The sequence below is a fragment of the Haliotis rufescens genome, unplaced genomic scaffold (assembly GCF_023055435.1).
Source record: "Haliotis rufescens isolate VD_foot unplaced genomic scaffold, xgHalRufe1.0.p SCAF_8, whole genome shotgun sequence".
In the NCBI taxonomy this organism is placed as follows: domain Eukaryota; kingdom Metazoa; phylum Mollusca; class Gastropoda; order Lepetellida; family Haliotidae; genus Haliotis; species Haliotis rufescens.
The window spans coordinates 50,042,369-50,056,135 of NW_025964372.1; the positions used below are offsets into that span (position 1 = coordinate 50,042,369).

The following is a 13,767-nucleotide window of genomic DNA, read 5'->3' on the forward strand; positions in this document are numbered from 1 at the left end:
TAAAATGTAGGTAGCCTAGTGGTTAAAGCGTTCGCTCGTCACACCGAAGACCCGGGTTCGATTCCCGACATTGGTACAATGTGTGGAGCCCATTTCTGGTGCCCCCCGCCGTGATATTGCTGGAATATTGCTAAAAGCGGCGTAAAACAATACTCACTCACAAAACCTGGACAAGATATAGTGCACGACTACTGGTAGCATATTGTTTCTTCAACGAATTGTTGCACTTGTAACACATAAACCCCTTGGCGGTTCCGGGTTAGGATTACTCCCAGGCAACATGTGCAGCACGTGAATACGGTGATTACACTACAGATTACACAATTGTTAAGGCCAATAGGCCTGCACTTCACTTGTACAAACCCTCATTAACCTTTCACTTTATCATCTAAACGAATTAAGCAGTGTACAATTGCTTGAATCCTTCAGTTAAAATATTAATGATTCAAAAGATTGCAATATCATCAATCACCTGATACGGTGGAAAAAGAGTCCTCGGCAGAAAGTTAGACCACTAATAATGTTGGTGACACTTTATTTGTACAAACTTTTTTTATGGAAATAAGGGGTAAAGCAACGTCCTTGAAACATGTATTAACATTTCATTCATAAACATAAAATATAAGTAATTAGATATGTGACTATGAAAAATGTGAGAAAGACATACCGATTAGTTTTATCATCAAAAATCAGAAATGCCATAATCAGAATTGATACACACTTTGATTAATAACAACTGAAAAGAAATTACCGACTGTTAACATCCCTTAAAACAGCAGCAAAAAGTATGAAACATTGCATATACATTTACAAGTGGAACTGACAAAGAAGACATACACACAAAATACACCAATCAAAATCTGAAGAATTAGAACCAAAAGAATGATTTCAAAACTAATCTATATTAAATTCTTTAGCAATGATAAAATAAATATGGATGTATTGAAATATAATAGAAATAATACAGAATACAATCTCCAATGAACAGAGGAGAAATCACATGGATCTAATTGAGTGAGTGATTGAGTTGGGTTTTAACACAGCTTTTAACAGTATTCCAGTTATATCACGGCGTGTCAGCTTAATGTGGGAGGAAAGCCTGAAGTGATGCAGGTCTCAGACGTTTACCACTTCGGTAAAACCCACGAGCACGGGTATGGTGCTGAAAAACCTAGAAACATAATCGGGGCGAACCTGGATTCGAACCCACAATCATAGGTTTCTGGCGTGCCCAAGGGAAGCAACCCTGCCCAGCGAATCGCGGCGCCTCAGACGACTGGGGCACCCGTGCCCCCCACACGAACATAAACCAAACACACACGTTGAAGACAACAGTACATATGGCATCCTATATCACTTCCAGATAAAACAAAGATAAAATAAGAAAAATAATCAAAACACAAAATAAACCATCAATGCTACATTTAACCGATTTCGAGAATACATTTCATTACAAGTCCAGAAATGTTTTTGAAGTGAGCTATATATGAAATGAAGTCTTCATAAAATATCTTTGAATGATAAATAAGGTCAACACGTCATGTCAGAAGGCAGATCAGTGATGACTCACATTTTGACTATTCTAAAACTATTACTCAGGCCTGGCTTTGCTGACACTTACACTACGAATGTTGACACTGGTTCTGCACAGTTAAAGCACTGATATGTCTTCAAAAATATTGCAAAGCAATGCACCTATAGAAGACTACAGACACGTTGTCATTATATGTATACCACTTCACATTTAGAATAACCGAATATAATAATCTTGTTTGAAGCAATACACATAATATCACATGAAAGTTAATTTCAAATCGTTTCAAGTATATTTACATAAGCAATTTGTTACAAGAAAGAAAGAGTTTGGAAATCAGCTACACATAAAATGAGCCCTGATAAAATATCTTGAAATCAGTGATTACTCATGAAGACACAAAGATAGCAGGAAAACAGTGATAACTCTCATTTTGACTTTTCCAAAAGTAAACCTATTCAGGTCTGGTCTTTGTCTATACTATCATGTGGTCATTTCATATCTTTTCCAGTACCATAAATGTTAAACTGGTCAACGAACAACAGCAGTAATAATAACATAGCTGCCTGTCTACAAACACCCTATCTTTGCCGATAATACTCGTGTATAATTCATTCTAATACAAATGAGGACATTGTTAAATACTGATATGTCTGCAGACAGGAATCAAACGTTCACTCAAAGAGAACAAAAGTCACAAAATACTTTCTCCCAACTAACCAGCATGGTCTGCCTGTAATATCGGAAGTCAGGTGTGTGTTTGGGGCACCTGCTTCCTGTACACTCTAAAACTGCACTCGCTGAAGTGTTTGTGTGGGTATGTCATAGTCAGACGGAGTTGTAATCATATATTTTCTTGGCTAGTAAATGGTAAATACTTCTACAGTCGTACATGTATTCGGAGTTGCTAACATTGGTACCTTATTTAAAAACGTTGATTAAACTATGTCAGAATTTAAAATATATTTAATTCATAGACAGAATCAATATAATAATTGTAAATGTATCAGTGAAAACATTTTTGCAGATATTCAGGCTACATATATACATATTAAATGGCATGCAAGAAAAAATATATTTGACAAATCTTTAACACAATGATGATTTATTGTATGAAAGGCAAAAAAACGTTACTTCACTATGCTATAATAATATACAGAATATCACGTTTCAAAGATATATTGTTTTACAGTAGATTTGTGCTTGTTTATCAGTGTATACATATAGTCATATAATGATTCATAAACGTATATGTATTCATAAACCTTTAGCGATTAATAAACACATGTTTATGCTATAGTCGGAATCATACTGTGGATTAAGAGTTGTTATAGGAAGCCTGCTTTATTATATTTGTAATATCAGGAAAGGGTAATATATAAATACATTTTTAGTGAATATGGTGAAAACATATACAATGGAAACATCTTTTTACACAACACACACGCTCATTCAATTAGTGCAGGGGTACTATGACAATTGTCTTTTGCAGAAAGGTTTTTAACATCAGCATAATATTTTATCTATTAAATTCTACAAAGTTCTAGGTTAAAATATGAAATGGTGATAAGAAGGGTGATTGCACTGGGAGGAGACGTTGACCTGTGACACCAAAGCCAATTGATTCCGATTCCCTTGGTGACAAGAAATAACTACTTTTGAGTAGCTGGAAGTTACCCAGACCTGGTCTTGTAATATAAGTGCCAAAGAGCAAATGAACCGATGGAATAAATGGTTAGTCACGTACTGATTGATTTGAGTACTGATTAAGGGTCTTCTGGCTCCTTCCAGTCTGACATAGTATTTGTTCTCCATCCTATGTTCGATTAATTGCTGCAGTTAGGAAGTTAAACGGGTATTTTAGATAAGAAGTGTTGTTAGCGTGAACTGAATCTACAACTAGAGGGAATGGAAATTAGTTATTATTGAGATTAGCATTATGACTCATTCCGTAAGACGTTAAACATCATTTCGGTAGGAGGAGCTCAAATTACAATTGAGCATATTTTGTCAGTTGTCTGAGAGTGGAGCAGGGATTTGGAGACTTAACTCCTAACCAGAGAACCTCTCTCTGTATATTGGAAGTCTAGACCAGAAAAAAATGAGAGAAAACACATCTGAGGACATATTGTGTGTAATATTCAAGATTTCCATCTACAATATATGGACTTGAGTGAGCTACATCATCCCCAGAACCAAGTGGAAAGACTATGTTGCTTAGGTAGAAGGGTATCACATTCCCGACATCTACGGTCACAGTACGATGACAACCAAAGTCACCGACATAGTCATCCATGCTGACACATTGTCACAGAAGTAGATGTTTTACACAAAGTCATCGGTAGTTTACACAAAAGAATATATCTCAGGCCATGGTGACACAAAGATGGACACACTACACATTGAAACCAGTCGATCATACTTTACATGGCTTACATATAAGTCACTCACATGTCCACATCAGGCAGTCTCTGTTGTCTTCCTTTGTGACATATCAGCTCCCTCCGATACAAGAATATGTTTCACAATAGACATGTGTCCTTTTCTAAAAAGCCAGCAAGTCATTATTGTATTATTGTCAGAAAGTGACAAATCAGCCCCCCTCCGAGACAAGAAGGTAAAACACATCAATACATCCCCTCGTATTGCCATCATGGCTGGTGCCTACATTAAGGGATGTCTTTTTCTACTATGTTTTCAGGGATAGGTCATCTTTTTTCCAGACAGCACTGTCCTCTTAATCCGTGAGTCACAGGTCAGCCCCCTCTGAGACAAGACGGTTATACACATTATAATGTCCCCCTTCTGCAGCCAGCATGACTGGTGTCCGCATACCACTGCCTCCTTTTCGATTGATGTCAAATGTTTTAAGTGATAGCAGATGTTTCACAATAGACATCTTCCCTTCCTTGCATGCACACATCAGACAGTCACTGTTGTCTTCATCTGTGAGTGACAGGTCAGCCCCCTCTGATACAAGAAGGTAAAACACATCATAATGTCCCCTTCCTGCTGCCATCATGACTGGTGTCCGCATATCGCTGCCACCTTTTCGATTGATGTCAAATGTTTTGAGTGATAGCAGATGTTTCACAATAGACATGTTTCTTCCCTTGCATGCCAACATCAGTCAGTCACTGTTGCCTTCATCAGTAAGTGACAGATCAGCCCCCTCTGATACAAGAAGGTAAAACACATCATAATGTCCCTTTTTCACTGCCATCATGACTGGTGTCCGCATATCGCTGCCTCCTTTTCTATTGATGTCAATTGTTTTGAGTGATAGCAGATGTTTCACAATAGACATGTTTCCTCCCTCACATGCCAACATCAGACAGTCACTGTTGTCTTCATCAGTAAGTAACAGGTCAGCCCCCTCTGAGACAAGAAGGTTATACACATCATAATGTCCCCTTCCTGCTGCCATCATGACTGGTGTCTGCATGAAGAAGCCTCCTTTTCGATTGATGTCAAATATTTTGAGTGATAAGGGATGTTTCACAATAGACATGTTTCTTGCCTTGCATGCCAACATCAGACAGTCACTGTTGCCTTCATCAGTAAGTGACAGGTCAGCCCCCTCTGAGACAAGAATGTCTAACACATCATAATGTCTCCTTGCTGCTGCCATCATGACTGGTGTCTGCATGTAAATGCCTCCTATTCGATTGATGTCAAATGTTTTGAGTGATAGGAGATGTTTCACAATAGACATGTTTCCTCCCTCACATGCCAACATCAGACAGTCACTGTTGTCTTCATCAGTAAGTGACAGGTCAGCCCCCTCTGAGACAAGAAGGTTATACACATCATAATGTCCCCTTCCTGCTGCCATCATGACTGGTGTCTTCATGAAGAAGCCTCCTTTTCGATTGATGTCAAATATTTTGAGTGATAGGAGATGTTTCACAATAGACATGTTTCCTCCCAAGCATGCCAACATCAGACAGTCACTGTTGTATTTGTCAGTAAGTGAAAGGTCAGCCCCCTCTGATACAAAAAGGTTATACACATCATAATGTCCCCTTTCTGCTGCCATCATGACTGGTGTCTGCATGAAGAAGCCTCCTTTTCGATTGATGTCAAATGTTTTGAGTGATAGGAGATGTTTCACAATAGACATGTTTCCTCCCTTGCATGCCAACATGAGGCAGTCAAAGTTGTATTCATCAGTAAGTGACAGTTCAGCCCCCTCTGAGACAAGAAGGTTATACACATCATAATGTCCCCTTTCTGCTGCGACCATGACTGGTGTCTGCATATCACTGCCTCCTTTTCGATTGATGTCAAATGTTTTGAGTGATAGCAGATGTTTCACAATAGACATGTTTCTTCCCTTGCATGCCAACATCAGTCAGTCACTGTTGCCTTCATCAGTAAGTGACAGGTCAGCCCCCTCTGATACAAGAAGGTAAAACACATCATAATGTCCCTTTTTCACTGCCATCATGACTGGTGTCCGCATATCGCTGCCTCCTTTTCTATTGATGTCAAATGTTTTGAGTGATAGCAGATGTTTCACAATAGACATGTTTCCTCCCAAGGATGCCCACATCAGACAGTCACTGTTGCCTTCATCAGTAAGTGACAGGTCAGCCCCCTCTGATACAAGAAGGTTATACACATCATAATGTCCCCTTCCTGCTGCCATCATGACTGGTGTCTGCATGTCACTGCCTCCTATTCGATTGATGTCAAATGTTTTGAGTGATAGGAGATGTTTCACAATAGACATGTTTCCTCCCAAGCATGCCAACATCAGACAGTCACTGTTGTCTTCATCAGTAAGTGACAGGTCAGCCCCCTCTGAGACAAGAAAGTTATACACATCATAATGTCCCCTTCCTGCTGCCATCATGACTGGTGTCTGCATGAAGAAGCCTCCTTTTCGATTGATGTCAAATATTTTGAGTGATAGGAGATGTTTGACAATAGACATGTTTCTTGCCTTGCATGCCAACATCAGACAGTCACTGTTGCCTTCATCAGTAAGTGACAGGTCAGCCCCCTCTGATACAAGAAGGTTATACACATCATAATGTCCCCTTCCTGCTGCCATCATGACTGGTGTCTGCATGTAAATGCCTCCTATTCGACTGATGTCAAATGTTTTGAGTGATAGGAGATGTTTCACAATAGACATGTTTCCTCCCTCACATGCCAACATCAGACAGTCACTGTTGTCTTCATCAGTAAGTGACAGGTCAGCCCCCTCTGAGACAAGAAAGTTATACACATCATAATGTCCCCTTCCTGCTGCCATCATGACTGGTGTCTTCATGAAGAAGCCTCCTTTTCTATTGATGTCAAATATTTTGAGTGATAGGAGATGTTTCACAATAGACATGTTTCCTTCCTCACATGCCAACATCAGACAGTCACTGTTCTCTTTATCAGTAAGTGACAGGTCAGCCCCCTCTGATACAAGAAGGTTATACACATCATAATGTTCCTTTCCCACTGCCAACATGACTGGTGTCTGCATGTTACTGCCTCCTTTTCGATTGATGTCAAATGTTTTGAGTGATAGGAGATGTTTCACAATAGACATGTTTCCTCCCTGACATGCCAACATGAGGCAGTCAAAGTTGTATTTGTCAGTAAGTGACAGGTCAGCCCCCTCTGAGACAAGAAGTTTATACATATCATAATGTCCCCTTCCTGCTGCCATCATGACTGGTGTCTTGAACTTTCTACTTTTACAGTTGATATTAAATCTTTTCAATGACATCAAATATTTGACTGTAGATACAGATCCACTTACACATGCTAAATGGAGACAACAACTGCCATAGTTGTCGGTGATACAAATATCTGCCCCTCCCTTCACAAGGAGTTTTAAATCTTCATCTTCTCCTGACGAAATGCACAACATGGCTGGTGTACATCCGTCGTAGCCAGGCACATTTATCATACCTGGAACACGCTCTGCAATAACCCTGGTGATGTCTGTGCTTCCTGATTTACAAGAATGATGAAGACAGGTATAGCCTTTACTGTCAGCTAGTGTGATATCTGCTCCTTCCTCTAACAGGAATTGGAACACATCCAAATGGCCTGATTCTGCAGCAATCATGTGGAGGGATTTGTCTCCCTTTGTCATGTTCACATCAAACGCCTCACCAGCGTTGAGCACTGTTATGATCTGTTTGAGATAACTGATCCTACCATGTTGCACACAGGCCACTATGCCAGAATGGAGATCAGTTATGGACCTATGTGAAAGTGCCATACCAATTTCCTTTTTTCCAAGCATTTCTAGTGATTGTTCAAACAGAGCAGGATTATCTGACTGTGACACCCAATAAAAGAAACACTCCCCAAACACTTTATCTTCCTGTTGAATTATCTGTGGCAAGTTATCAGAGAGATTGTTTGGAAAAGAACTGGATATGTCATTATTGAAAATAGGGTGTTTCAACGTCCACTTGAAATATCCTTGTCGGATACCTTCCACCAGCCTCGTCAACACGAAGGGGTACAGACCAGGACTGAGGTGGATCAGGTTTGTGACATCATCAGTGAATCCTAGTTGTTGCTTGCCTCTCTTTTCCTGTTTTACTTTTTCATATAGAAATTTCAATGAGCAATGTTTCAGCAACAAAATCGGATTGTAGTTTCCAAAGGCACAAGCTGTTGCATCATAAATGGATGGATGTGAGAAGAAAGCCATGTTTTTCTCCACTGTACAGTAGGTTCCAGTTAAATTGCCGATCTCCTTACCAATCCCTGTAGGAGTGCAAGATGGAACCACTTTCTCCACAACTTGAAACATATCTGTTTCTCCTTCACCAAGCTGGAACGAAACAAGGTCCAGTTTCCCATCACACAGAAGGAGAAGAATAAGAGCTGCAGACCTGCTGCTGCATTCACGGACAATAGTGTCGAGGTGGCCTCTCAAATATGTCACGGGATTCTGGAAAAAGTCTTGAGGCGATAGCACATGGAAGTCTGGGTTAGATGTGTATAGGCTACAGATCAGAGGATATCCAAACATTTTGGTCTGTAAATGAGCGATAGTCTTCACATCTTCCTCCGAGATGTCACACATTGGGTATCTTCGCATGTGGGACCTGAGAATAGTCTCCTTTTCGTCATCTGTGAGACATTTCTTACTTAAATCAATGACACGATGCAGGTTAAAAAGGTTGACTTTGAACTGATGGAGTCTTGCACGTCCCTCATTCCAGTTGTAGGTTCGGGATGTGAAAAGGAAGCGGAGTTTGAATGTCTGTTGTGATTCCTTCTCACTTGGCTGTGATTTATCCTGGTCTGGTTCCGCTTGTCTCCTACCCTGGTTGGATCTGGTCTTACATTCCTTCTCCAGAATGTCAATTTGTAAAGCTTCTTCCAAGGCACTGAACACTTTCTGTGTGTTTTCTAAATTAGATGGAAATGTAACGGAGCCGAAAATGTCATCAAAGACAATTAACATGTGATTGTGCCGTTTGATGATCACATTCACATCAAACTGTTCAATATGTTCTATGAACAATATCTCATAATGTTTCTTGAGATATTTCTTACAGAGCATCAGTGCAATGCTAGTTTTCCCGTCTCCTGGGGCTCCACAGATAGCAGCATGGCCACACCTTTCCAGAAGATCCTCTGCTGTCACTAGTTGGTGGATTTGGACAAAAGTCTTTTTCAGATTGTCTATTCTTGTGATGACACTTTCTGAAGAAGAAGAAAACATGATCCATATTAACAATGACACTTTTCTCCTCTCATTTTGGATTTATTCGCACGTTGAACAAGAGTCAGACATTATCATCCCAGTCTGGGGCAATTCGGAGATGGAATTTGACTACCTACACCCCACTTTTTGTTCATTGCCATGGATACCTTCACTTCAGTGAAGGCAAAATGATGCTGTTTGAAGCCAAGTGGACGCAAATGACCGACATCAGATCCGTACAGAGTGGAGGGGTGTCGGATTGCAGCTTTATGCTTGGTCGATGTTTTAATTAGTTGGGGGAAACACTTAAACAGCGAGAACAGTAAACAAATAGAGAGCTGCTTTCTGACTGTGAAATGCCATGCCTAAGGGTTAAAACTTACGGTTTCCTACTGTAAAAGGCTGTGTCTGAGGGTTCAAAGTTACAGTTTCCTACTGTAAAAGGCTGTGTCTGAGGGTTCAAAGTTACAGTTTCCTACTGTAAAAGGCCGTGTCTGAGGGTTCAAAGTTACAGTTTCCTACTGTAAAAGGCCATGTCTGAGGGTTCAAAGTTACGGTTTCCTACTGTAAAAGGCCGTGTCTGAGGGTTCAAAGTTACAGTTTCCTACTGTAAAAGGCTGTGTCTAAGGGTTCAAACTTTCGGTTTCCTACTGTGAAAAGCCTTGTCTAATGGGTCAAAGTTAAGATTTGATGGTATGAGATATTCTTGCCTTGTGTGAGGCATCCCCGATGTCCCTTGTCCCAAAGGGAAACATGTCCCTTCTCCCCAAGGCCAACATTAGAGGCGTTAGAGATGTTGGTCTGTGACACGGGGCACTGATCTGGAACAATGAGAAAGCATTACTAGAAACCTTTAGTCTTACATAAAATGAGATCAACGCTGATTATATACTTGTACTTTCTTTAAGAACTATTGGAAGAACTTTAATTGGCAACTCATGAGTTAGTGAATGAGTTAAGGTTGATCATCACATTGGCAATGTTTCAGCCATATTTGGCAACATATGAAGTAAAGTAAGATATTCAAATGTAACTCACAATAAAAATGTTGTGTTGTAGATGTGGATGTGGGTTGTCTCCCCTGTTCCAGCTCTCTATGTTCTTCATCTCTGATCTCAGCAGGAATCTGGCGATCATCGGCATCTGGAACAATTAGAAAGCATTACTTGAAACCTTTAGTCTTACATAAAATGAGATCGATCAACGCTGGTTATATACTAGTACTTTCTTTAAGAACTATTGGAAGAACTTTGATTGGCAACTCATGAGTTAAAGTACTCATGGAAATGAAAAAAACCTGTTTTTTCGATCACAGATTTTAAATTATTGCAGTTAATATACAAAATATGTAAATATTCAAACAACTAAATTAGTACTAATTGGGCTGTGGCACAAATACAGCGTATCAAATGTTTTATGCCTTTTTACACATAAACGTGTGTAAAAATGTGGATAAAACAGACTATTGTGAAACAGGGCATAACCAGGTGTAAGTAGATCAAGGTGACCTATGACACCTTGACGACAGGTAAGAACAGGTGCATAATGCCTATAGTTTGTTTCTGCTATGGCAATTTGGACTTAGTTTTATTTTTGAATGTTGAAATTGCCGACAAATTACCTCCTGTAAAGTACATTTTGTATTGTTCACTGAGATCAAACTAGCAAATCCAGACTAGTACTTTTCGAGTTGTTTTGTTATTTCGTATTTACAGCTACGTAACACTTTGTGTCAATTTTTAAATTGAGAAAAACAGGTTGTTTTCATTTCCTTTTAGTACTTTAGTGAATGAGTTAAGGTTGATCGTCACATCGGCAATGTTTCAGCCATATTGGGCGACACATGAAGTAAAGTAAGATATTCAAATGTAACTCACAATAAACATGTTGTGTTGTAGATGTGGATGTGGGTTGCCTCCCCTGTTCCAGCTCTCTATGTACTTCATCTCTGATCTCAGCAGGCATCTGGCGATTATCGGCTTCATCAGGGTTGCAGCACCAAAGGTTTCCCATGGTTCTCGCTGACGACCGTCAAGGGGACATAACTCTGATACGATGATCACTGAAGGTAATATATGAATGTACGGCTTTATCAGTTGTATCAGAACTTTCACACCTTGTATCGAACTTCGTCAAGACACAATTAATTAACAGCTCGAAATTTACAGAACATTTATTAAAAGGATGACACACACAATCTTGTTAATTCCACCCAGTGATTTCAAAGACAATGAAGGATAGGATTCGGATAGAATTTTTTTGTTGGAAAATATGCAACAAAGAATATGTGACAAAGAATGACTGTACATTGGTGAGGCGAGTATGACGGAGTAATATTCATTACTAATCTCACGGACCGTCGTCACATTGCTTGAATATTGCTGAGTGTGGCGTTAAACAAAAAATATACAAATAAAACTAATCCTACTTCAAACTGTAATGGGTGTAATAACAAGCGTCATCAGCAGAAGACAAATTCCTGCATCCCCGAGTTCGGAAAAAACCCAAATCAAATGATTGTTACTTAAAGTCATACTTCATGAGAGAATTTCTTACTAATTTGTCTTTCCGTATACCAATTTCCGTATATTAATTTTAAAAAATTTAAATTCCGAAACAGCAAAAGGCACCACTTTTGCCCTTGAGTTAATACACATACCAAGCTTGGATGAAAACTGTTTTTCAGTTCTGCTCCGACAACGACACCTACGTCCGTTTCAGCTAAGTCAAACAGGATAAAATCTAATTTTGAATCCCTAATTTGGAAAAGGCATCAGTTGACAACCTGGTCATTGTGTGTGCAAATTGTCTTGAAAGAATACCTTTTGTTTTAGAGATATGGTGCGAACAAACACACAACTATAAACACTATGAACACTAAGACTATGAGTCAATGTCAAACCTCTTGCCATGGAAACAGGAACACATATATAAAATTAGAATTCCTTAATACAAAAAGGCACCACTTCACTGATTAATACATGTACCAAGTTTGGATAAAAAATGTTAAATAGTATTTTAGTTCTGCCCTGGATACGAGTCTAAATTATTTCCAAGAAAAATAGGAAAAATCAAATTGTGAAAAAATTTAAAAAGCAAAAGGCACCTTTACAGCCCTTGATTAATACATGTACCAGGTTTGGATGAAATGTCTTTCAACTCTTGAACAGGAAAACACACCAACAATTGGTGAAACGATCCTCATATGCTGGGAATGTGTTTCCATGTATGACATCTTTACATGAACGGCCGGATAGGTGTAAAGAAAGAAGCGATACAGCGTACAACTTATAATGTATCCTGAAGGGGGCTCCAGTCTCTACAAGACAGGACACAATACTATCTTTATATTATCACAGACAACAGCATGTGACTGCTCGACATCTCTTTTGACGCTTCGTCAAGGCTATCAATCACAACCATGGAAAAAAAACTCAAGGAAGAGATGAGAGAAATAAAGGTTCGGGACACTGTGCACAACAGTCATGACTTGCGGCAAGTTCATTTTCTAAGACCGAAGTATCTACATACAAGAGAATCAACCCTCCAATCGGGAAATCGGACTTGGAAACCTTAACAATGAAAAAACAATAAACACTGATCTATTTAGTATATTCACGAGCACAAGTAAAAGAGTGGGTACACATGTAGGTTATGAGCCATGGACCGCTGCTGCGTCAGTACCGGAGGACCAAACTGCTTTAAGGCCTGGACGTCGTGGAGATAGTGGGAGGCGGAGACCTTGTCTGACTTCCAAAAGCACCCTTCCAGGATGGCGGAAAGGGTGCAATCGATGTGTAAGGCCATGGTGGAGGTGACAGCTCGAGTTTTTTCGGGGACAGCCGAGGTAGACTTGCAGCTGCTAAAGGAAAGATGGAGCGTTCTAGCTGGACATAAGGAGAGGTAATCCTTGCACAAGATAGAGGTGAGTGATGGGATTTTGAAACGCTGATCAAGGCTGTCCCGGAAGGTGGTTCTTTGCAAAATATTCCAGCAAAGGCCCAGAAAAACCTTCCTGTTCAAGGACCGTTCAAACTGTACCAAGTTGACATCCAGAGAGTGGATCTCACTAATACGTGCTGCAGTCACAAGGGCTAGTAAAAAACGGTTTTGAAAGTGTTTAACAAGAAAACTATATCAGCAAGCTATTCGTAGTTAGCCAAAGGTAAATGGCGATTATTAAAGATCCCAAGCAGGAGACTCAAATCGGGATAACTTGTCCACCAATTAGTAGGACCGATTGAGAGACTGACATTTAGCAATGGTAGAATCGCTGGATCCCGTGGTAGTGGCAATGACAGTTGATAGCAGTGATATACATAGCCAGAGTAGATTCCCTGAGCTTCCACGTATATCAGAGGTGTTGAAGATAATCAGCGATATGTTGTGGTGAAGCAGCAGTGGGAGAGGAAATGTCATGAGCCCGCCAATAAGACTGATAAAACGTATTCGTAAAGGCGTTTGGTTGAGTGGTGAGCCTCGGAAATGGGATAGCCTTTTGTGACATGAGATTTCTGCAAATGTGTCAAACGCGATGGGACCGCCTCTGCGGTCT

General features: G+C 39.8%; 2 protein-coding genes across 2 annotated transcripts; both read right to left on the bottom strand.

Moving 5' to 3' along the window:
* Positions 1-4,664: 4,664 nt before the first annotated feature.
* Positions 4,665-5,861, bottom strand: LOC125377048 (ankyrin repeat domain-containing protein 17-like). The gene has a single exon (XM_048389853.1). It carries the CDS (start codon positions 5,859-5,861, stop codon positions 4,665-4,667), a length of 1,197 nt encoding a protein of 398 aa, XP_048245810.1.
* Positions 5,862-5,888: 27 nt separating this feature from the next.
* Positions 5,889-11,225, bottom strand: LOC124152381. The gene is made up of 4 exons (XM_048389854.1): positions 11,090-11,225; positions 10,251-10,355; positions 9,923-10,033; positions 5,889-9,211 (listed from the first exon to the last, which is right to left on the bottom strand). Exons 1-4 carry the CDS (start codon positions 11,223-11,225, stop codon positions 5,889-5,891), a joined length of 3,675 nt encoding a protein of 1,224 aa, XP_048245811.1.
* Between the last annotated feature and the right edge of the window lie 2,542 nt (positions 11,226-13,767).